Source organism: Giraffa tippelskirchi, chromosome 3 (assembly GCF_054371585.1).
Source record: "Giraffa tippelskirchi isolate mGirTip1 chromosome 3, T2T-mGirTip1v1.2.pri, whole genome shotgun sequence".
Taxonomy (NCBI): Eukaryota; Metazoa; Chordata; class Mammalia; order Artiodactyla; family Giraffidae; genus Giraffa; species Giraffa tippelskirchi.
Window position 1 is genome coordinate 25,993,986 of NC_137277.1, and position 24,849 is coordinate 26,018,834.

Consider the following 24,849-nt stretch of genomic DNA (forward strand, 5'->3'; position numbering starts at 1 on the left):
GGTACCTAGTGGGAGAGTAGGGGCTGGGTATCTCCATTACCATATCTAACCCATCCTCTGATTTCCACTGGAGGCCTTGCAAAAAAGAACTGAAAGTGATGAGCCTAAGGAACGCTCTAGAAATCCCAGCCCTACCCAGAAAGGATGGGAGCGGGGGTGGCAAACGGAGTTCGCAAGAACAAGGGTTCTCGGCATAAAGCTCCTCAGGGTCAGAGGTAGCACTGGCAGACCACTTGACTCAGACTGGCATCCCTCACCCCCTCCCGCGAATCAAGAAACCAGGCGGCAAAGCTCTGGGGACTGCTTTTATGGGGATGACCTGACAGAGGGCATGATCCGTACAAAACCGGGAACAATACATACATATATATATTATATACAGAGACGCAGTCCTGCAAAAGGCGGGGCTCGGGTGGCCCTCGGTGGAGAAACCGGAAGCCTCCCCAACAGCCCCGCCCCTGGCCCCGCCCCCTCCATCTGCTGAGGCCGAGGAGGTGAATTGCACGGGCCCAGGCACTGAGACAGCCAGCTTTTTCAGGGGGTAGGCGCACGTCTGGGGGCAGGAAGAGATTGCTGAGAAATACTGATCGATGGCATGGCCTATTTACAGGGGACGAGGGAAAACCAAAACGGATGGTACAGGGGTTGTTTTTTTTAAAAAAGAACAAAAACCCAGGCTGAGGCAGAGGCATGAGGAAGAGGCAAAAATGAGATGGTTTCTGAAAGGGGAGGGGACCTGGGGTAGGGGTCTCACCTCCCTTGGTCCAAGCCCCGATTTGGGGTTAAAGTGGGGAAACAGAGTCAATTTCACTTAGAAAGCAGGCTGCCAGCAGCGCAGCCCTGGTCTCCAAAAAGAATAAAAGTAGTAAAATTTTGCCCTCCAGTCAAAACACTGGAAAACTGTGGGTGTGGGTGGGGTGAGGCTGAATCTCTGTGATGTTAGTACAAGGCTTCCAGGTGTGGCCCTGCATAGGGCAGGACGGGACTTGGTTCTCCAGTAAGAAGTGTTTCCCTTGCCTAAAACCAGGCCCTCTAAACTGACCTCTTCTCCTCCCTTGCACTGCCAGGCTTGGCCAGGACACCTGGACCCCAAAGAGGCCGCAGAACGGTTCCAGGAGGAGGTTATGGCTATTTGGCACCTGGGGGAGGGGAGGCACAAGGAGAAATTGAGGGTTGCTGCCCCAGGAGACGGGGGAGCTGGACACCACATGTCCTGGACTCTCCCCTTTTCATGAAGGATACATGAGAAATCAGTACAGGGTCAAGCCCAGCCTCCAGGCTCTGAGTGGACTCTATCCCTCCTGGGAGGGTGGACAAGGATGGGAGGAGGTGTGGAGACAACCCTTCCCAGCAGGAGGATAAGAATGCAACAGAACAGCACAATGATAGGGGAGGGGGGAAGGGCCAAGACAGTAGAATCTCAAGTCAAGAGGCCCAGGGACCACCTAGGAGCTCCGTGATCAGGAGGCAGCCTCCAGGTGGTGAGATGCTGGGAGAGCCCCCAGCCCCGTTCCAGTCCAAAGACAAAGGCTGGAGGTTGTAAAGTCTGGCAGTTTGGTCTGCAGGTCCTTGTGTCCATCCACCACCCAGGCCAGCCCTTGGCATTCCATGGCCTCTGTGCCTCAGCCCCATGGGCAAGGAGGCCATCCTTCCAGCCACCTGTCTGCCTGGGCCACCTTAAGGGGCCTGTATGATGTGGGCCCTCTGGTCCCTGAAGCTGGGTGAGGTGGGGTGGAGGCGTGGGGGAGTCGGGGCACCTGTCCCCAGGCTGATAGGGGGCGGGGTCAAGTATTAAGGACAGGGGAGGGAGGACAATGGGAGGGGATTAATTATTGTCCGGTTAAGGAATGATTCCTGTTAAGTAGAATTGGAATTCCTCAGTGTTTGCAGGTTTCCTTCCAGTTCTGAGATCTGAAAAAAAGGGGGAGAAGGCGTCAGGACTGGGCACTGGACTCGGGCCCTGCCCCGCCTGCCCCCCTGCTGGGGACATTACCCTGAGCTCCCAGCCATGACTCCTCTCCCTCCAGGATCCACAGGGTGACTGACCTGCTGCTCCTGCCTGCCCCTGGGGCACCCTGGGCCTACCTTGTCCAGGAGCTTGTCCATCTCCTCCTTCCTCGCCAGCTCTGACTCCTCCAGAACCCGGCGCTGTGCTGTCTCCTTTTTCAGAAACTCAATCTCCCTGGGGATCAGTGGGAGACAGACAGTGGGTAAGGGTGTGTGGTCTGGTTTCCATTCAGAGTCTCAGGGTCTTCAGCCCTGTCCTTGGCTCCACCTGGGCAGCTCTTGCTCACTCCTTGTTCTCAGGTCTGGAGATCCCCAGTCTTCCCAAAGCCTCTGGGGCCTGGCTTGTTGAGTCTGGCACCGTCATTATGAACCCAGGCCCCCCCCCACAGGACCCTCCAACTTCTGCGCTCCTGGCCCCCTTACTTGGCTGGGGTGGGGAGGGAAGGCCACCACAGGCCTCTCCATCCTCCTGAGGTCCAGAGCTCCCAGCCCCCACACGTACTTCTGCTGGTAGTCTTTGATGAGGCGCTTGGCCTTGCTGTATTTGCGCTCCAAGGCCTGGTACTGGGCCTGGGTCTCCCGCAGGTGCTCGTCCACAGCCTGGCACAGGCTCTGGGCCTCACCCCAGTAGCCCTCAAGTTTTTCCATGCGCTCCTTGTTCTCCTCCACGCTCTGCTCCAGCTGGGCCTTCTCTGCCCGCCACCGCCCCTTCTCCTGCTCCAGGCTCTGCAGCTGAGAGGAAGGAACAGCCTTGGGTTGGTGGGGACGATAGTCTCTGGATGATTCCTGCAGATATGGAGCCCACTGCCCCCCAACTACTGACTCTCCTTGGCTGAGTCTGACAACTGAAACCCAGAGAGGGAGGAGGTAGGACCCCATCTGTCCCAGCCAGGAGCCCTGACACGCGCTACACTCCTAGAAGGCAGGCCGCCCGGGTTCATCACTGACTATCTCCATGACTTGGGGTAAGGCCACTTTTGTCTTAAGCTGTACTCCTCCCATTTGTAAAGTGGGACTGATTCCTGCCTTGCCAAGCTCACAAAGGCTAGAGTGTGATGGTAGAGGGGTGAGAACAGGGCACCACTGCCCTCTGTTCCCTCTCTGTAGCCCTGGCTTCTGTGGCTTCCTAAATAGTCCTGGCTGCTCTACCAGCACCCCTGCCTCCTCAGTGCAGACCTTCTAGCCCCACAGCCCAGTCATAGGGCCTCTGTTCCCTCTGTACTCACCTTCTTCACCACCTCTGTGCACTGAGCCCCAAATCTCCAGCCCAACTTTACTTCCGGCTCCTCAGAGGCCCCCTGCCCCAAACTTGGCCCCACCCACACAAACTTATTCCTCTTTTTCTGACTAGCCCACCTCCGTCCAAAGGTGGCATCATCTCACTGCCACCCCAGTGCTGAGCTTCAAGCCCCTGACTGCCCCTCCAACCTTGCTGGCTGCAAACACCCCTTGCCCTCTGTGTCCCAGCCACACAGGCCTTCCTGCACATCCGTGCACCTGCTACATTCCCTCTTGCTGCAGGGCCTTCGCCTCACCGTTCCCTGTGCCTGGAATGCTCCCATCTACCCTCCCACTGTCTCATCATTTCCCACGAGCTTTTCAGCTGAGCTCAGTGTATCGCTTCCCCAGAAGTCTCCTGTGATTCTGACAGCACAGCCCCCCACACATCCCAGCTTCATCAGGTTCCACCAGCTCTACGAGTTCAGCGACCCTGTCCTCTCCTATAAAGCCTGTGTCAGCTTCTATGTAAAAATGTTAGTGTGCAGACTCTAAGCCACACAGGGCAAGGATCAAGTCTGCTTTTGCCCATCACATGAACTGGATGGTGCTGCACACCTAGAAAACAAAGTGAACGCTGCTCAGTCGTGTCTGACTCTTTGCGACCCCATGGACTGTAGCCTGCCAGGCTCCTCTGTCCATGGAATTCTCCAGGCAAGAATACTAGAGTGGGTAGCCATTCCCTTCTCCAGGGGATCTTCCCAACCCAGAGACTGAACCCAGGTCTCCCACACTGCAGGCAGATTCTTTTACCATCTGAGCCATCAGGGAAGCCCAAAGGTGTTTATAAATTGGAAGACCTTTGACTTGTTCCTCCCCTTCATGCTCTGTACCTCCTCTAAGAACATGAACTGTCACCTCGACCTGGGAAATGCAACTCGAATCCGTCCTCCCTATACATACCCTCTGCCTGTGCCCTGGGTAGCCCTGCCCATATCTGCCAGGGCACCACTTGGGCCTCTAACTGGTTTACCAGTCTCCAAGTCCTGCTCACCCTCATGCCTCCCACTTTGAGGGTAGTGACCTTCCTCCTCATGGTCTCATATGGCCACAGGATCCAGGCCGGAGTTCTCAGTGGGGAGTCAGGATACTGCTACAGCTCATCCTGGCAATCCAGCTCCACCTCCCACTACCCCCCGGGAATGGCCGCCATAGCTTGCAGGTCTCTTTCCAAAGCCAGCCTTCAAGCTCACATTTGTCTCCCTGCCAGGAATGCCCTTCCTCTGCCTCAGTCACCTAAACCCTGTCTTCCCTCTGAGGCTCAGCTTCACACTCTCCTGTCTCCAGGCACGTTGGTCTAAGCCCACATATGAGAATGTACCCATGTGTACCTGGGTGCACAACGTCTGCAAAACCCCTGTGTGCCTCTGCCTCTCCCTGCCACACTGGAAGCCCTATGGGAATCAGGACTCCTAATGTCCAGGCCCAGAAGGGGCCCAGTACAGACTGTGTATCAGAAGTCTGTATATCTATGCCTGTAAGGGTGTTGGCACCCAGTGTGCTTGTGTGGGTGTCTGTACATGGCATCTCTGTGAGAATGTACATGTTCCATGAAACGTCCTATATCTCTCAGTAGACCGACACACAAGCAGACAGACACAAAGGTCTTGCTTGTGAAGCATAGGTCCATTGTCCTCATGTTATGTCTAAGCAGAGTGGGTGTCTCTAGGTGTCTGGGTAGGTGGGTCTGTGGGTACCATGTACCTGGGATCTGAGCTGGTGTTTGGATCTCTGGGTGGTTTGCATTTAGGCTAGGCTAAATGCTAGGCTTGTATGTAGAGGACATGTGTGGGACTGTGTGAATGTGAAGACATCCATGTTCAGCTATTCGAGGGCTGACAACTAATAGCTCAACTTTTTATTAAGCAACTATTATGTGTCAGGCACTGTACTAAAGACTTTACATGTATTATTCTATTTTATCCTCACAATGGTCCTATGGTCCTGGCACTATTATCAAACCATTTTATGGAGAATGAGGCCCAGAGCAGCAAGTGAGTGGTAGAGAGATGGTCTAGAGCTTGAGCTCTTAACACTACCCTCCCTTACTTCAGAGCAGCTTGTTTTCCATGCGCCTGTGAGTGGTGGACAAGGGTCAGCATGTGCAGCTGTGAGGGTGGAAGACTGTCCCCCATGCCTCGGCTTCCCCCACTTCCCGCCACTCTTACCTTTCTCTTCAGCTGCTGGATCTCTGCCTCAGTCACAGCATGCTTAATCTGGAGCTGTGGGGGCGAGGGCACAGACACTCAGCTCTGGCTGGGGCAGGCAGTGCTGCAGCATTAAATACTAGCCTGCCCTTGCCCTCCACCAGCCCAGGGACACCTCTGCGCACCTCCTTGAATTTGTGCACCAGCTTCTCAGGCTCCATGTCCACAGGGGACAGGGCATCCTCATTCTCTGCCAGCTCGAACACCTCGATGGCCATCTCGCCCCCTGGGAACGTGGGGCTCAGCTCCTCATCCTCGTCGGTGGCATACTCTCCCGTCTGTGAAGGGAGACAGGAGGCTGTGCTCCCTGCCCGTGCCAGCCTCCCGCAGCCCTGATGACTAGGGCTAAGACTGGCAGCGGTCGGTCCATGGCAGACTGGGAGCGATGACCTCCTCCATCAGCCAGGGGCCCACACTAGGGGCGTGGTTTGTGATTTCCGGAGAGTCTCCTGAAGGCAGGAGTTATCCCCTAAAAGACTAAGACCCCTGAAGAAACAGACTTTGCTTTCCCCTCCTCACACAGCAGGTCGCCTGAGGTCTAGAGCTGTCTCTCCTCAGACTAGTTCCCCTCATAGTGGGGGCTCTTAGAGGGAACTATGTTTTCTCTGTAGGACCAGGAAAGCTTTCTGAAGATAGAGGGTGTGACTCCTCCATCAGACTAGAGATTCTTTAAGGGAAGGATCTGCATTGCCTCTCAGATTAGGGGCTCCCCCAGTATAGGAGTGGCACTCTGGGGTTCTTTACAAGGCCTGGGAAAGTGGCAGAGGCAGAGGACAGCTGTAATGCTCCACCAGGCCACCAGGGGACGATGACGCTCCCAGCCAAGTGGAGTCCCTACCTCCTCGTCATCCTCGCCGTACTGGGCGTATCTCTGCTCCATCATCTCCCGCTGCCATCGCTCCTGTTCCAGGGTCTGCTGAATTAGCTGGGCCACCTCACTCTGCTCACCAGGCCGCTCCCGGCCGATCATAAACCTGCAAGGGCACCAGCATTGTCTCCTTTTTCTCTGTCCTTAGCTGGAAATGCCACCATCCTCCCCATTGGTACTCCCCTCTCAACACCCAGGTCCTCCCACGGGAGATGAAATGAGAGGGCTGAGTCCAGAGACTGCAGAGTGTTAATAATGAATGGGGGAACAGGGGGCCCTTACTGGGTTTCTTTCCCAGGAGTAGCAGAGACTCATTAGCCCTCCTGGCCAGTTCGGGGGATGGGGAGATGTCAGCCAAACTTCAGGCTAGGCTGCAGGGGACATGAGGTCAGGAGGTGCCAGTGTAGGAGCTCTTCCCTCACCACATGGGAGAAAATGAGGCAGGGGACTGGCAAAGCTGACCCTGGAGCTGTGGAGGGGTGTCTTGTATGCTCTCCAAGTCCTTGAGCTTCAGGAAGGGGCGGGATGATGGTGACTGGAGATTAGGATGGAAAGGAAATCGTGGAACTTCCAGGCACCAGCCACTCCTCTCCGTGGCCACCCACATCCTGTTCCTCTCTACCACCCTTTCCTGGGGGCAGTGCCCCTTTTGGAGGGGGCAGGGAGTGGTCCCTGAATGTTTTGCCAGAGATGAACTCAGGGAGCTTCTAACCCAACCTCCTCAATTGGCAGACCCAAGGAGGAGAGGCCTCACAGACTATGCCAGGCTAAGGGGAGGGAGGGATAAACCCTAATCTGGATGGCATCCTCCCTGCACATCTTGGGATCTTCAATGAATGAGTCAGGACAGACAGGGGGAAAGAAGAAGACCAAGAGGCCAGTTTGGAGGCATGGTGGACAACAGGCCTGAAGCCTGAGTGCTGGTGGCCAGCAGTGGTCAGGGGCTGGAGATGTGAAGGGAGACGGGGCAAGGGATAAGCACACAGCAATTCCTTTCCACAGTGGAAACTTCTCTGTAAGTTGGGCCACAGAGGATCTTAGCTGGGTGCGGGCAGGTGGGCAAAGTGGCCAGATGAGGGCTGAGCCTCCTGTCTGCTCCCACTCCCCACCGACCCCACCCTCCTGGGCCTCACCGCACGCGGCCCTTGGTATTCCGGAGCACGGAGGCTGCAAAGCTCTGGGTCACTCCTACCAGACTCGTTCCATCCACCTCCACCAGGAGATCGTTCACCTGGATCCTGGGGATGGGCAAGGGGGACGCGGGTGACATTGGTTAGGGGATCCCGAGGAGAACTGTGGAGCTGGGGTAGACATGGCCCCCTTCCCATCAGAAACTCAAGGCTCAGTCCCCACAGGAACCTGGTACTTTGTCTACTTGCATAAGATGCATGAGGCCGGAGGATGGGGTATCAGCCAGGCCCATGGGCAGTGAGACCCAGGCAAGCACAACCGACACGGGCATCCAGAACCAGGAAAGGTGGCAAGCACACTTCCCAAGACAGTCACACACTAGTCCCTTCCTCCATCACTCGACAGACCAATGTGACATCCACAGAGTTCATCATGGCCATGCACACCAGCTAGGGCCTCTAGCACACACGTGATATGCAGCCAGCCCTCTCACACACCCATTCTGCACAGACCTGAGCCCACAGATTTCTTCCAAATGCCTGTGTTCACTACAGTCCCACAGGGTTAGTCCCCCCAACACACATGCACAGTCCCCAATACACTCCAGCTATGGCGCTGGAAGCCCTGTTCCCCACACAAGGAGAGATGGGAGTGGCTGAGCCTGACCGCAAGGGGGGTGAAAGCATGGGAGGGACCCTCGGCCACCTCCGTCCTCCACTCCCACCTCCCCCCAGAGGGACAGGCCTCCTCGCAGGGCTCCCACACAGAAATGGAGGAAATGGTCTACTGTAAACAGTTCACCCCCACCCCCCACCCCACATGGGGACACTCTCACATCACACACCCTCCCCAACTAGCCAACAGGCAACCCTGGGAAAGGCTCTGGGAAGCTCAAAAGAGGGGGTAAGTGAAAGAGCAGGGGTGGTCACCTTTCTTTTCTCTGCCCACCCCCACCCCTGCCTACCACGCCACATGGGCTGCAGCAGACAGAAGCTTCCTGATGAGGCAACTTCACCTCTAGCAGCATGACCCCAGTCCTCACAGGAACGCCCAGTCACCTCTGTCACATTGAGGGGTCTGGGCTTAGAGATACCGCAAAGCACACTGATAATCAACCTTTAACTTACAAACCGGGGGTGTCCTATAGCTGTTCCCACTCCCCCTCTGCAATTCACACACAGTGGGGAGGCTCCAAAGTGCTCAATGGGCTGCCCAGAACTCCAGGGGATCTTTCCCGAGCCCTCTGACCCACAGAACTCACACCTTCCAGCCTCAGGGGCCAAACGTAAGCACATAGGCAAGGAGCAGCTTCCTCCCTGGCCTGCCCCCATGGGCTCTTCTAACCTCATAAGACACCTGAATCCCTTGTGGTCTCTAGCTCCAGCCATACCTGCCTGCTTTCGGTGCCCTGCCTGGAACACTTTGCACACCCCACTCCTGCTCATGCTTTAGGTCTCAACTCCAATGTCACTTCCTCCAGGAAGACTTCCCTGAAGCCCAAAGAGGTCAAGCCCTCCTGACTTAGGCTTTAGTGTCACCCTGTACTTTTGTCCATTTCACCATTTTCTGCATGCCCACTTGAATGTCCATCTGCCTTACTATACTACATGCTTCTTAAGGGCAAGGCCCTCATCACTGACTCCCAGGGCCTGGCATCAACCCTGCAACAGTGTCACAGGCTCAATATTTCCTAAATGAAAAAGACAGCTCATGTATACTCTACTAGGCACAGAGCCTCCACACCCACGCTCTCCTCACCATGGCCCAAAACACAACACCTACGCAGCATGCAAGTGCCATGAAGCCAAGGGCCCTGCCTGTGTTGTTCACTGCACCCTTGGGGAGTGGACCAGCAACAGACATAGTGGTCTCTACGAATGTCTGATCCCCACTCAGTGACCCACCCCACAGATGATGGCTGATAAAGGAAGGGGAGGCGGTACCTGCCATCCCGATGGGCCGCACCGCCCTCAGTCACGGTCTTGACGAAGATGCCCAGCTTCTCAAGGCCCATGTCCGCCCCGGCCCCCATGCCAATGATGCTGATGCCCAGGCCCTCGGAGTCTGTGAAGCAGAGGGTGATGAGAAGCCAGTAGGGGGGTAGGAATTTGCAGGGGACAGAGTGAGAGACCCATCCCCAGCCCTTACAGTGGGGCACAGCCTCACCTCAGGAACCAGTCTCCATGCTGAGGGGATGTCCCACATCTGGTTCTGTCACTCCCTCTTTGCCAAACCAAATAGGATGCTCTTGGGTCACTGTCTGCCCTCTGCCCCATCCAAAGAACTGATGGGCAGCAGGGCGTGCTGAGGGGGCACTATCTGTATGCAGATGAGGTGTGTGGTGGCCACGGGGACCGGTGGGGGAGCCACGAGAGGGCTGATCTTCCCCCTCCCTAAGCAGTCTCATCCCTGCTCACAGCCTCAGTGACTCAAGACCTTCTGCTTTTCTTTCCCACAAGACCCACTCCTCTCTCCACAGCTGCCCCTGTCTGTCTCACGGGCCTCGGACATCTGAATGAGATCTTCCCCCACAAATACACTTTTCCAGCCTGCCCCCCCTTCATAGGGCCTGGGAGTCACCTGGATTCCTCCCTCCCCCTGCAGCCTCTGTGGAAGCCAAGTAATCCCGGAATGCCGTCAATCCCACCTTCCAAGAATCCCTCAAGTGCACCCCCTTCCTACACAGCCATCACCATGTCCACACCACAGGGGCCCCTCTGCAACCATGTACAACAACCCTTTGCCCCCCAGCACAGCTTGGTATAGTCTCTCTAGAATACCTTTCTCACACCTTGCAAGGCTCCCAGTCCATCTTAGAAAAGGGGTTGACAAGGTCTTGTATGCACAGCCTTCTCCCCCACCCTCCGAATCTACCAGGTCTCTCCTTTTCCACAGACTCCCCTCATCTCCTCTTCAGAGTTCAACTCAAGCATAACCTTCCTTGGGGACTCCCCCAGGTCTGGTCAGGTCTCCTGTTAAATGCTTTTATAGTGGCCCCTCCTTCGTTTCCTGGCACCCTCACTGTGCAAAGGACGCACTTAGGTGTGACTGTTCCAGCCATGCCTGCCCCCTACCCCCTCCATCGCTCTCCCATTGTGGCTTGGCCCACAGAGTCCAGGACCCAGCCCACAACGCTCCTGCGGGGCCTGACAACTGCAAAAGCACAGAGTGCAGTGTGACAGGGTGGTAGTGGGGGCTTGGGCTGGGCTGAGTCTGTGTGGCTGTGGGGTGCTGACAGAGCCCCAGTTAGAGGAAGCAGAACATCTCAGTGGAAGCCCTGAGGGTCCACCCAGGGTGGAAGCTGGCACAAGGCAGGGGCCCAGGTGGCCCAGCTCACCCTTCTCCAGCTCCACAGGGAACAGCTCCAACCTCTCCACCCGTTTCTCCAGCTCGTACTCAGCAGAGGCTGCCATGGGATCCACGTCCTCGTTGCGACGATCGTAGTCCTCGTTGGAATAGGTGCTGAACACCTGGGGGAGAGGCTGCTTGTCAGAGGCGCCAATAGGAGGGCAAGGGCTAACCCAGTGAGAGGAGGCTGAAAGGGCAGGCTGTGCCAGCCACTGCGCTCCCCTCCTGCTAGAGGTCTCCCCCACCTCCAGACAGGTTGAGGTGAGGCCTTCCCCAGCCCACGCTGATCCCGGCTCAGAGTGGGGCCCTTCTAGTTCCGAGTTATGGGGCAAGACAGAAAGGGACCCAGCCTTGCCACATCCACAGCATGACTCTCTCCTGCAGCCCTGACCACACAAGCACCACCAGTTAGAGGAGGAAAGGAAGGTCAATGCTGGAGAAATTGTCACACTCATGAACCCAGGTTCCCAGGGTCAGAGAGAGACCAACAGACAGCCCCCATCCCAGACAAAGACGAGGGTGGACACAGAAGGCAGGAGAGAGGAAGGAACATGCTGAGTACAAGAGGGGAAGAGGAGGAGGGATAAGGAGTGGAGGAGATGCTGGAGGATGCCAGATGGGGAGGGGCGGAGCGGGTGTGAGACACAGAGAGGGGGAGGGGAGGAGAGAGAAGGGTAGAAAGAGGAAGCGGGGCACCCAGGACCCAGCTAGCCTGGACTTGAAGCGGCCAGGGTGGAGAGAGAGGCAGGAGGACCACCGGTACCCCCACAGAGAATGGGCAGGCCCTCCTCCTGAGGGGCCCCTATGGCCTTGCCCACATGGCCAGACCTCAATCTCCCTTCTGAACCACAGCTCTCTGAGGTACCCCCTTATCCCCAGGGCACTAGGAGGCCAGGGCAGAAGTCCTGGGCCCAATACCCTGCAGAAAGCAGGGAGAGCAGGGAAGTGGCAGCCTCCGACACTGTCCATAGCGAACCTGGCCTTATTGTCCTCTGTACCCCTCTGCTGGCTCAGCAGAAAGGGGATTCCCCAGTCTGACTCTCCTCCAAAGAACAGAGAAGGTAAGACAAGGGCTCTGCAGGAGTGCCTAAGTCTGGGTCCAGGAGTGCTCCTGGTGGGAGGTTAATGAGTACCATTTGGGGCACCATGACGTGTTCCTGCTTCACTGCCCGCAGCGACAGGTTGGCACCACTTGGAGCCAAGCGGGGGTGATGAAGGGTAGCAGCAGCTCTATCAGATGGCTGGACCTGAGGCCTGCGCAGCTGGAGTGGGACACTGTCTCCCCCGAGGCCCCTGCCAGGGTCCCTTTCCTCCAGAAACAGCCGCTATGGGCACCCAGGCCAGCAGCTCGTGTGTCCCAGCCTTGGTTTAGTGTCACCCCCCAAGCACCATGGCTCCGACAAGGGGGCTCCTAGCTGGGAGGGGCCTACATGGTCACTTAATTCACTGCCCTCAACTTTACAGCATCAGAGAAAGAGTGCAAACCCTTGGAGTTCTTCGTCAATGGTGCAGCAGTCAGACTGCCCTCTTGACATATGGCCAGCAGCCCCAAGCTCCTGGGAGAAATGGGCCACCTAGTCCACATACAGTGCAAGATGCTAGGCCCACTGTCCAAGGTCATGGGAGCTAGCCCATAGCAGGGTGGGATGAGACTGGTGGGTGGTCACTGGGACTTTGTCCCCATTGCACATAGGTCCCAAGCCCCGGAATGGGGCCGGCATGCGCCTAGATCTGGCAAACTGGCTTTGGCCCACTTCTGCATCTGAGTCCCTTGATCCTCACCCTCTATCCTAGCAGAGAGGGTCTCTCCATCCCTCAGTCTATGTGGTAGCCTGGGTCCACCAAACTCCTCCCCACCACGAGTAAACACATGCAATTACACACACACACACACTGTGACCTCCAAAACACCCTCATAACCTGTCCTGGGCTTTGTCCTCCCCCCTCTTTTCTCAGATTATTAAATCCTGTCCCCTGCAGGAAACCCAGGCCGGAGGGTCAGAGGCCTCAGACCACCATTCACACTGCCCATCCCCATGTGTCCAGCCTATCCGAGGGCCCTGGATCCAGTCCGCCTCTCCAGATAACCATCTAGAATTGAGCTTTCTGTCCTCAGCAGAAGCCTCTATATGGCTAACAATTGGGTCATCTGAGGGGCACAAGACCCTGGACTTAGTATCAATGCAGGGGCGGGAACAGACAGAGGGAAAAACTGGGTGGGGAGGAAGACATCCCCAGCAAGGTCAAAAGTCAGACACACAAAGGCGGCACCACACACCACAGGCGAGCAACTGTCACCAGGGAGTCAGGGAGCACTGCTCCAAATCATGTGCTATTTTTTACCCAAAAATCAGGGTAAGGTGTCAAATATAGACAGTCAGAGGCTCAGGACTAAAAGACCAAACTCCACCTCTGAGGGGATCAGGCAGCTCACAGAACCGCTGTGGCAGGGCCGTGGGTTGTCCTGACCCCCTCAGTGGTCCCCATTTGCATCCTCAGTGACCCAAGAAACACCCCATATCCTTCAGCTCTCTGCCTCCAGGATCCCAGCACTTCAGAAGAGGAGAGGGGAGGCAAAAAGGCTTGTGAGGTCACAGCCTGGGGGAAGGGGCTGGCCTGAGTGGGGAGTTGCACTTCCCAGGCCCCCTGGGGTGGGAGGTGGAAGAGGAACAGAGGTTAAGATGCTGGGGCAGGTGGGAGGAAATGGGCAGCTTCGGTGTCCAGGAGTAGTTAGGGAAATTTCAATCAAACAGAGGGGGGTTTGACTGGGGAGGGGTAAAGGCTGAACTTTCCTTGGCCTGGGCACAGCTGAGGCTGGGGTGGTGATAAAAAGTCTTTAGGCTAAATGTGCCAGCCGAGAATAGAGGGTAGTGCACTGCAGGCGGATTCTTTACCATCTGAGCCACCAGGGAAGACTCAGGAAACTGAGGGCTGGGGTTTTTAATTCTCCCAGGGACCTCTCCCAGCATTCTCCTGAGGATCTGAGGGCACTGGCACAACCCACAAACCAATCACCAATAGTGTGTGTGGCCCCCAAAAGGGAGGATCTCCTGTCCTTCTTTCAGGGTACCCAGAGAATGAGGCAAAAGCACTTGGTGCCTGCCAACACCAAGAGCAAAAGCAGGAGGCTGCTGCCAGGCACCTGGGAGTTTCCCAGCCCCACCCCCTTCTCCTCCATACCCAGCTGAAGGCCTAGCCTCCTAAAAAACCACAAAAAGTGCCTGCCTATGTAACCTCCTACCCCCACCTCGGGAGCTGGCCCAGCACAGACCCCAGGGAACAGGGCCCCCAGTCACATGGCCTCAGCTCAGCTCAACCTCAGAGACCTGCTTCCCTCTTTCACTTCTGCAAAGTTGGGGTGAGGGCTACAGCCCGTTTGAAGGAAGGGCTGCACCTTCGTTTTGGGAAGTTTCTGGCTCCTCCACCCCCGTGTGCAGCTCCGGTGCAGGAGGAAAGCAGGGGTGTTTCTAAGCTTCTCATGCCCCTCCGACCCAGAGCAGAGTAAGGATCAAAGTGGGGGTGCTCTCCTGAGGTCACAGGTACACACACACACACACACACACACACACACACACACACATACCTTCCCACCACTTAAGCCCACGCCTCTGGCAGTCTCCGGAGGGAGACTGTCTGGGAAACGAAGGGAAAGCAGGTGTCCCAGGACCGGCGCAGGGCAGGGTGGGGCAGCAGGCAGAGGAACCCGAGGGCAGGTCAGGGCAGGCCACTTCATCTCAGGCCTAAATATCCTCTCCCTCTGACAAACAGCTGGAAGTCCCCCACGCCCCCCTCAGGGAGGTAACTTCTGGGAAGGGGGCTGGGTGACAGGGCTGACTCAGCCTGCCAAACCCGGCTGGCTGGCGAGGCGGGGGCGACTGCGTGCACGTGGCAGGGGCGGCGCGGGGGCGGGGAGGGGGGTTCACTTACTTGGATGGGCGCTGTGCTGAAATGGATCTTTCGGCTCGGGACCGGGTCCTCTTCTTCCGAGAGCCCTGGGATCTCCACGCACCCCGACTCGGGCTCGTAGGGGGGCTCCCCCTCCTCCTCTTCTTCGTCGTCCTCCTCCAGGGCACTGCCCCCGGAGTCCTCCCCCAGCCCACTGTAGGCGCTCACGTCCACCAAGTCCGCCTCCGAGAAGTCCTCCTTTTTGGACTCGTCTACGTCCTCGGGGGCCATGTCCGGGGCCCGGCCATTGCCCACCCCCTTTTCAGGCACCGCCACGGTCGCCACCTCCTCCTCGGGAGCCGCCTGAGCCTTCTGCTCCTCAGGCGCCGGGCTAGCGGTGGTTGCCAAGGCGCTGCCATTCTCCAGGGCCGCGTGGACTGTCACCTCCGCCTGGACCACCTCTGTGGGCGCTGCCTCGGCCTCCGACTCCCCGCTCTCCTCCACCTCCACCGGCTTAATCTTGCGCACCTCCCGGGGCTTGGGGGGCGGCCGGGCGGGGGCCACTCGGTGCTGCGGGGGCTGCTGCCCTCCGGGGCCGCGCTCCTTCTCGGCTGGGGCATCCCCCGACGGGGCGGGCGGGGGCGGCTGAAACACCCGGGACCGCTTACTGACCAGCTTCGAGTTGACCTGGGGAATCCCGGCGGCCGCGGCCCTGGGCAGCCCGGGCCCGCGGTGGAGGCCGGTCCTCGAGTCGGCCTTCTCAAAGACGGCGCTTAGCTGGCTGACCGTCGGCGACACGGCGTCGGCGTCCAGCTTGTCCAGCGCCTCGGTGCTGCCGTTGAAGCGCACCACGACGTCCAGCTTCCGGTCCTGCAGGCCGGCGCGCTCCTGCCTCAGCAGCCGCCGCGCCGCGGCCTCCTTGTCGCCGCCCGCGGCCGCGGGGACGCTCCGTTCGAACAGCTTCCGCGTCTCCTGCAGCCGGGACGGCGGGTGCGGCGGCGGCGCGGGCTGCGCGGAGGGCGCGGGCTTGGAGTCGAAGCGGCTCACGCGCTCCGATACGCTGGTGCCCAGCTTCAACAGGGCGCTATGGTCCACGTTCTCGTTCAGGCTGCTGGCCCGCGGCAGCGACAAGCGCACGCCGCGCTCGGGCGCCCGCAGGGCCTCGGTGGGGCCCGCGCCGCCGCCTGCATCGCCCGGCGCGCCTGCCGTCGTGCCCATCTGCAGGAACATACTTTTGATGCGATGGACGTTGGAGCCATATTTCTTGTGGTGGGCTGCCTTGGGTACCTCGTCGGGCCCGGGCGCGTCGGGCGGTTTCAGAGCCTGGATGCCAGCCTCGTAGGCGCTGCGGTGCGGAGAGGCGCTCCGGAGGGGACCCCCAGGCCCCCGTGGCTCCGTCTTCATCATTGTGGGGGGAGCCGGGTTCGCATCCCAACGCTTCCCGCTCCCCCCTTCCAACAGGCGGCGGGCCAAGTCGGCACCACTGCCCCCTCCCCCAGAGAAAAGGAACCCCGAAAGGCCTTTTTAAAGCCTCCCCCCAAAACCAAGCTGCCCAAAACAGTTAACCTCGCTTTAAAAAAAAAAAAAATCTCCGAGCGCCCTGTGAGGATCGCCTCCCCCAATCAAGCTGCCAAAGACAGCCCGCCCTTCTACCAAAGCCCGAGCGGCCTGGTATGGTCGCCCCCACCCAAATTAGAAAAGCGGCGCTCGGAGCCGGTGGGACCGCTCGCCCTGCAGCAGCGGAGGCGCCCGCTCACATCGTCCAAGGCGGTGTCAGCGGGGCTGGTAGCCCCGGCAACCCCCACCCCGGCCGGGGGCCTTGGTTCTCCAGGGGCCCGGCACCCGGGCGCCCATAGCTGCTCGGCCGGCCCGGGCCGCTCCGCCGCCGCTGCCTCGCCACCCTCCCTCCCTCCCTCCCCCCCGCGCCCCGAGCCTCGGTCTTTCTCTGGCTCTGCCCGAGCGGCGGCTGCCGGAGACCAAGCGGCTGCCCTTCTCGCCGCCGCCGCTGGGGGACTGGCATCTCTGGGTCCTAAAGAGATCGGATTTCCGGGACCGGAGCCTATGAGCCCTCCCCTTCCCATCCCATCCACCCCAAGGTATACTCCTCCCCTACCGGCCCTCGCCATAGCCTTCCACTGACCCCAGAGGTTGGCCAGTCTTCTTCAACCCTTCCATCCCAACCTCTGACTGTAGCTTTTCACAACATATATAACCTCACCCCCCATTAAATATTAAGTAAGTGTGTTAGTCGCTCAGTCGTGTCCGACTCTTTGCGACCCCATGGGGTGTAGCCCACCAGGCTCCTCTGTCCATGGAATTCTCCAGGCAAGGATACTGGAGTGGTTTGCCATTTCCTCCTCCAGGAATCTTCCTGACCCAGGGGTTGAGCCCCGGGCTCCTGCATCGCAGGCAGATTCTTTTCCGTATGAGCCACCAGGGAAGCCCTTCACTAAATACTGGGGGAAGGCAATGCAACCACTCAGTGGTCTCACTGTGGCCCTCCTCTACTCTGGGTGTGGAGGGGGAATAATGGGGGAGGGACAAAGGAGCATTTTCTTCAAGATTCTTGGAGCTGCCTAGTTTGAACTTTTTTAAAATTCAGATTTCTGGATCCTCCCCCAGACTTTATGAAGCAGAATCTCAGAGGCTGGCCTTGGAATCTGCATTTTAACAGTAGGGAACCTTTGTATTTTTTAAGATGTGAAACTTTAGCCCAATGTTGCTGGTCTCATGATGGAGGAGAAAGGGGAAGAAAGGAATGGTCCTCATCACCCAGGTGGCCGCCTGAGGCTGGCTTTTGCCCTCTGGAATTCTGAAGAGGGTATGCCATCAACTGCCTGCACTGCGCCCACGTTGGAAATGAGGAGTGTAATCCCTGTCTTCAGGGCCTTACTAGGGCACTCCTGCCTCTCAAACAGGAAGAAGGAGTTTTGGAGGAGTAATTCTGGAGGCCTGGGGCCAGAGTTTCACCAGTGAGAGCTCTAGCTTTTATCTCTCATCTCAAGGATTCTGGCCACTGTGTACCAGTGTGAATGTAGGGAAGGAGGGGGAAGGGTGGCAGTGACATCTACGTCCGCTGTCCTGGCAGCTGTTTTGATACTCACCCCAACCCCCCATAGATAACAAGGGGCCTGGGATTGCCCTGTACCCTGCTCAGGGCCAGGGAGTGAAAGTCCACCCCCTTGGCCATGACAGATGCAGATGCGCAGCCTCACTCCACAGATCCCAGAAAATGATGAACATTGTGGACCCTAGGACCCAGAGAACACCTCAGGCACAAAGCCTCCCCCCACTCCCAGCTGCTTCCTGCATCTCAGGCCTTCCTGCAGCCTCTGCCTCCTCCCCCTCCTTCTTCCCTTCCATCCTCTTCCTCTTCTTTCCGATCTCCCACTACCTACCCCCCTTGCCTAGAAGGGCTGTTCAAAGGGATTCTCTCATCCCTCCACTGTCGGGGTGTGTGTGGGTTTTGTGGGATATAAACTGGGTAGCACGTGCAAAAGCTCGTGGGGGATGGGGTGTGGGAAGCCTCCTGGGAACCCTGAATATTGGGACAGGGAGGGGCCAGGAGCCACAGAACTGATCTTGAGGCTGGCAATCCTGAGGCTAAGGGAGAGGGAAGATTTGGGCTCTGACTAGGAGCTTCAGTGACTTGGGTTTCCAAGCTCCAGTCTGGGACTTGACCCTCCCTACCTACAGGCCCCACCCCCAACCTCATTATGGAAGTTGGGTGAGACAGAAGTCTCACTAGTTGGGGGTTTGGGCAGTGTCCTCAAAAGCTCTTATGTGGATTGAGGGAGGGCTCAGGCCCCAGGGTATTCTGCCCAGAATCTCCCACACCCTTTGATGAGTCATTCTAACTGGTCCCAGCCCAAGGGGTCTGTGCCCACGCTTCTGGCCAGGTGGGGAAGCCCTCTTCTAAGGATGGGAGGAGGAGCTAAGAACCAACTGTCAGGCCCAGCGGACACCCCACCCCCCAGCCCCAGCCCCTAACAACATCTCCAGCAGCACCTTGGGTTGAACTCGAATTGTTGGGATGCTTGGGTCTCCCTTGTCCTGAGACTTCCAAGAGTAAAACCCCTTTAAGTACTTTGGGATGCAGGAGGATTGGAGCCAGCCCATGGCTCAGATGACTGAGGCTAAGGAGAGGGATCATTATTTCCTGGGCTCCCAGTTAGCTTAGTGACCTCCCCCAGCCAGGATTCCCAAAGAAGCTTTTATGAAGCAATGAGTGCTTTAGCAGGTCCTTCCCCGGGGTCAGGCGCCAGGCAGGCTAGCCTGTGAGAGGGGTGGGGAATAGGGTGTTATCTTCTCCACCCGTCCCTGCCTGCCTGAGGCAGTAATCACACCTGCAGAAAGGGGAGGGTGAGGAGGACGGTTACTTTGGGAAGGGTTACGCCCAAACTGAAGGGTTTGAACCTAATTTTCATTCCTCAGGCTGAGATCCTCACTCAGCTCCCAGAGTAACTGAACCATTCTTTCTCTCTCCTTTATCCCTTGTGCCGTTGCCTGATGGTCTTCTAACCCTTCCTTACCTCTGTTGTGAAATAGAGTAGAATGAATGGTTTCCAAAGCTGGCCCAGGAGCCAGGTTGCCAGAGTTCAAATCCTGGATCCACTACTTACTAGCTGTGACCTTGGACAAATCACTTAGCTTTTCTGTGCTCAGTAAGGGTAAACTGAAGTGAAAGTGGATGGAACACAGAAGATCAGGGTGTGTGCCTTTTCCAGCTGTTGCTAAAAAGCCTGGAGGCTTCTTAGGGGGAGATAATTCACACCCAACCTTCCTCCAGATAAAGCCCCTCCTTATTTTCCCACCTACCCTCAAATTTGATGAGGGCCTTCTGAGACTGTTCTTGGACAATTGTGTTTTAAACACCAGGTGTTAACTGCAAAAACAGGTGATGAAGGCAGAGAGAGGACTGATTTGTGATAAATAAATCAGGAGCTCTTAGTGCCCTGGACTCCTGGGGTGGGCGAGCCAAGGTTGCCTTCTCTTTCCAGCCCTGGGGTGTTGAGATTCAGCCTAGGAAACTGGTATTTCCGTGGCTAAGGTCACCTGAGCAAAGGCTGGCCTAGACCCTGCTCTTTGGTCATTTTGTGGTGAGCCAGTGGCCCCTGTTCCAAACACTCTCCTTTTGTCCTCCTCTGCCAGAGATTTGGGCTAATTTGAGGATGCTGGAAAGGCTTGCCTGTGAGTACATTTTACATACAGGAGAGCTCAAATCCAGGATGTCAGTGTTGAAGAGACTTTAGTGGCTCTTGGCTGACCTCTTCCCAGGGGAATGAAGAAGGCTGAGACATGAAGTGGGAAGTGACTTTCTAGTTTTGGAGGAAAGAGACAGAGGTTTATAAGGTCTGAACTGAGCCCTAGCTCCACCCATTTAGAATCTGCCTGCAGTGCAGGAAACTTGAGTTGAACCCTGGGTCGGGAAGATTCCCTGCAGAAGGGAATGGCTACCCATTCCAGTATTCCTGCCTGGAGAATTCCCATGGATAGAGGAGCCTGGTGGGCTATATAGTGAATGGGGTTGCAGAGAATTGAACACAACTGAATGACTAACACTTTTCCACCCACTTGCTGAGTGACCTTGGTTGGGCTAGTTGTTTTTATTCCCTAAGCCTCAGTTTCATGAGATTGTTCAAATTTGAATGTCTGAACTTGGTGTGTTGGCTGTTATTGATTACATGGCTATCCAAACATGTAAGGGTATGTGTGTACATGTGTGGGGAGGTATGGCTGAAACGAGGCATCAATATTTGCATTTCTACCTGTGTCTCCACTGGACTGTGGGGCCTCTCGTTTCCCTTTAAGGTCTATTATATGAGATACTGAAATATAAGCACACCTTGTCTCCAGATCTTTTGGGATCATCCCTGGAGTGAAGGTGACTTTGCTTCTCTACTTCCCAAAGGGTTTTTCATTCCTGTCTCTTAGTGTCTCAAGGCCCCCAGTGCCCCTGCAGAGAGGATTCTTTGAGGTCCTCCCACAGCTGGGAGACTGCCTTACCTGGGTCCCTCTGCTCGGCCCCCTCTTTTCTTTCATTCACCCTCCACTCTTTGTTCTAGTGTCACTTGGAAAGTTCAGATACATCTTAGAGATTTAGTACGGAGACCTAGAAGGAGGAGTCAGGCTGTGTGTGTGTGTGTGTGTGTGTGTGTGTGTGTGTGTGTGTGTGTTGGGGGCAGGGAAATGATAGGACAGAGGAAAGATTTCTCCAAATCATCAGTTGCTTTAAAAGAAAGGCTATATTTAGCCAGGCTTAGAGGGCTTGTAAATATGTATTTTGTAAAGCAGACAGCCATAGCTATGGGAACTCCAGAGATATGCAAGGAAGTCAAAGAAAAAAAAAACAAAATGGAAAGATTGAGCAATGTTATTTTGTCATCAGCAGATTCGAAGAACTCTTTTTTTCCTGCCTGCTCCAAGTGCTATTATTACACATTCCCATGTTTTGATGTTGGTTTCTATTTTTCATGTGCTGTCTGGATCTGCAGTGGGTGCCTGGGAAAGAGATTGGCTCTCAAAAGGCATCTTCCCGTCAGCCTTTGCCTCACCTGCCCAGGGTCAAGGGAGAGCAGATACTGGCTCTGCCAGCTTCCCTGCCAACTGGCTCCACCAGGCTCGGCGGGCTGCATGTGCCTAGCCCAGGTACCCTCTGCAAAAGCAGCTCAGCTCTAAGGCTCCATGCTCAACCCCTTGCACTTCAGGTGGCCTTGACAGTGAGGACTCGGGTGGCAAATCTTGCCATTTCAAGGCAGTTCTACTTTTGAGAACTCTCCGTTCTGAAAGAGAAAAGAATTTACATAGCTACTTTTTTACTTTTAGTTTGAAAAGTTTCTTTAAAAATAAGAAAAGTTCAGGGAATTTCTTGGCAGTCCAGTGGTTAGGATGTGGTGCTTTCAACTGCTGTTGGCCTGGATTCGATCCCTGCTAGGGGCCAAAAAAGAAAAACAATCACATAACAAACAGAATTTGAAACAAAAACTTTTTGGCTGAGGCAGGTCTTCGTTACTTTTTTGTGTGGGCTTTCTCTAGTTGGGGTGAGTGGGGTGGGGGTTGAGTGGCAAGAGGGTTACTCTTCATTGCAATGCACGGGCTTCTCATTGGGGTGGTTTCTCTTGTTGTGGGGAGAAGGCAGTGGCAACCAACTCCAGTACTCTTGCCTGGAAATGCCATGGACGGAGGAGCCTGGTAGGCTGCAGTCCATGGGGTCACGAAGAGTCGGAGACGACTGACGTGACTTAGCAGCAGCAGCAGCAGCTCTTGTGGAGGACAGGCTCTAGCACATGGGCTTGGCAGCTGCGGCTCCTGGGCTCTAGAGAGCAGGTTCAGTGGTTGTGGCACTCAGGCATGTGGAATCTTCCTGGATCAGGAATCAAACCCATGTCCCCTGCATTGGCAGGCGAATTCTTATCCACTGCTCCACCAACTGCTGCTGCTGCTGAGTCACTTCAGTTGTGTTCAACTCTTTGCGACCCCATAGACTGTAGCCCGCCAGGCTCCTCTGTCCATGTGATTCTCCAGGCAAGAATACTGAAATGGGTGGCCATTTCCTTCTCCATGGGATCTTCCTGACCCAGGGATCGAACCCGTATCTGTCTTGTCTCTTGCATTGACAGGCGGGTTCTTTATCACTAGTGCCACCTGGGAAGCCCCCAGGAAGTCCACAAACGAAATTTATAAGTACTATCAGAGACTTCCCTGGTGGTCCAGTGGTTCAGACACTGCACTCCCAAACTAGGGGGTATTGGTTGGGAAAATAAGATCCCTCATGGCAGGAAGTGGCCAAAAGGAAACAAAACAAAAGAAAAAAATCCCGCTGTTATTGTGTCATTTTTGCTGCAGGTTCTTTCAAATAAAAGAAACAGAACATGAGACTTTGAGCTGAAACCCCTTTCTCTGGCTCCCTAGTCCCACTGCCAACCCTACCCACTCTCAAACATTTGTAATGCATCCTCTATGGCCCAGAATTTTTTAATCACAATTTTAATTGTCAGATATACATAATATAAAAATCACTATTTTAACCATTTTAGGTGTACCGTTCACTGGTATTATGTACACTCGCATTGTTATGCAAGCATCACCATTATCCATCTCCAGAACTTTTTCCTCTTCCCAACTGAAACTCTATCCACTAAACAGTAACTCCCCAGGCCCCCACCCCCAAGTCCCTGGCAACCACCATTCTACTTCCTGTCTCTGAATTTGACTACTCTAGGGACATCACATATAATCTATATTATAGATGGAATCATATGGTATTTGTCCTTTTGTGACTGGGTTATTTCAAATAGCGTAATGTCCTCAAGATTCACCCACGTTGTAACACATGTCAGAATTTCCTTCCCTTTTAAATCTAGCCCATAATTTCTTATTTTTCCTATACATTTAAGTATTCATAAAGCAGCATATAATAATGCTTTCCGTATTATTAAAATGTATATAAGACCATCATGCTGTACGTATCACTTGTGTCTTTTTTTCACTTGAGGTGCTTTTCACAATGGAGCCACATTGATATATGTGGCTTTGGTTCATTGCTTTTAACTAACTTCTGTGTACTATTTCATCATGTGAACAAGCCACAACTTATTTAGCAGTTCCTCTACTGATGGGCTTTTGAGTTGTTTCTGCGTTTTTCTGTTATAAGCAGAGCTGTGATGAACATCCTTGTGCTCATCTGAACCCATCTCTGGAGTGTACACCTCGGAGCAGGAAGCCAAGGCTGCAGGCACACTGTCACCTAGACTAGTACTGCTGAGCTGTTCTGTAGCCAGTTTATGCTCTTGCCACCAGCATTTGTATAAGATGTCCTATCTGACCACATCCTTGCCAACATCTTCTGCTCTTGTTAGACTTTCTATTTTTGCTAATCTGATGGGTGTGAAGTAGTATCTCATTTGAATTTGCATTCCTTGCCTCTGAGGCAGAGCATCTTATCATGCTCACTGGCCACCTGGGTTTATTCCAGGCAAATTGCTTACATCCACATCCTTTGCTACCCAGTGCGACTATGGATATAGTTACAGAAAGTCCAGTTAGAAGTGGTTTAAGCAAAAAAGGGAGTTATATTATCTCACATAACAAGGAGTCCTAGGTTTGGTTCATTCAGAGACTCAACTGTGACATCAAAGAAGAGCCTCTTTCCATCTTTCTATAAGATACTTCTCATCATGTTGGTTTGCTTCCTAGACTGACCCCCTTATGGTACAAGATGGCTGCCTCTTCTCTGGGTGTCTCATGCAGACAACAATGTCCGGAAGCAAAAGAAATGATGCTTTCTTCTCAGTGTCTTTTTTTCCAGAGCCCCACAGGAGATCTCCCTTCTGGTCTCAGTGGACAGAACTGTATACATGTCCATATCTAAACCAATCACTTACCAGAGGAACTTTATCAGCATGCTTTACGTAGACCAATCACTGTTCACCTGAAGGGGATAGGGAAAGTCCAGCTTTGCCCAAAGCCTAGACCCTTGACTTTTGAATCAGGAGTCTATTAGCTAGGAATAAGGAAAAGAATGTCATTTGGTGTGGCACTCGAAAGTTATGTGTTTGCTTTATTGATGTGTAGGAGATCAATACCCAGATACTAACCTTTTGTTGGCTATATGTACTACCAATATTATCATCTAGGCTGTTGCTTGTCTTTTGTTTATAATGTCATTTTCATAGAAGAAAGCGTTTATTTTTTTTGGTGATGTAGTGAAATCGATCTTTTATAAATTACGTCTCATCTAAGAAAACTTTTCCTCCCTGAGATTTCCTACATTTTCTGCTAATTATTTTAGTTTTGTCTTTCACTTTCAGATCTTTAATCCATCTGAAATTAATATTTATGGATGAAAAGTCAATTGTTACAACATTTTTTTTAATTGAAATGTGTATTCTCGCTCACTAAATTGCAAGGCCACTGCCATCATAAATCACCTTCCCACATATGCTTGGATCTGTTTCTGGGCACTCTATTCTATTGATCTCTTTGTCTAGCCCAGCAACAATACCACATTGTGTTAATTACTATTGCTTTCAAATAAGTCTGCATTTCAGAATTGTCTAATCTCTTCTTGGTCCTCTTCTCTCCCATATGAATTTTAGAATCAGTTTGCCTAGCTCTCTGAAAAAC

General features: G+C 54.7%; 1 protein-coding gene across 2 annotated transcripts; it reads right to left on the minus strand.

Annotated features, from left to right (window-relative positions):
* Positions 1-292: 292 nt before the first annotated feature.
* PPP1R9B (protein phosphatase 1 regulatory subunit 9B) lies at positions 293-16,677 on the minus strand. 2 transcript variants are annotated; one of them, XM_081581261.1, is made up of 10 exons: positions 14,767-16,677; positions 10,829-10,961; positions 9,435-9,555; positions 7,494-7,598; positions 6,331-6,466; positions 5,618-5,770; positions 5,454-5,507; positions 2,510-2,739; positions 2,086-2,182; positions 293-1,911 (listed from the first exon to the last, which is right to left on the minus strand). In XM_081581261.1, exons 1-10 carry the CDS (start codon positions 16,129-16,131, stop codon positions 1,858-1,860), a joined length of 2,448 nt encoding a protein of 815 aa, XP_081437387.1. In that variant the 5' UTR covers positions 16,132-16,677; the 3' UTR covers positions 293-1,857. The 2 variants fall into 2 exon arrangements, with proteins under 2 accessions (XP_081437387.1, XP_081437386.1); XM_081581260.1 differs by having other exon boundaries at positions 6,331-6,487; positions 14,767-16,665.
* Between the last annotated feature and the right edge of the window lie 8,172 nt (positions 16,678-24,849).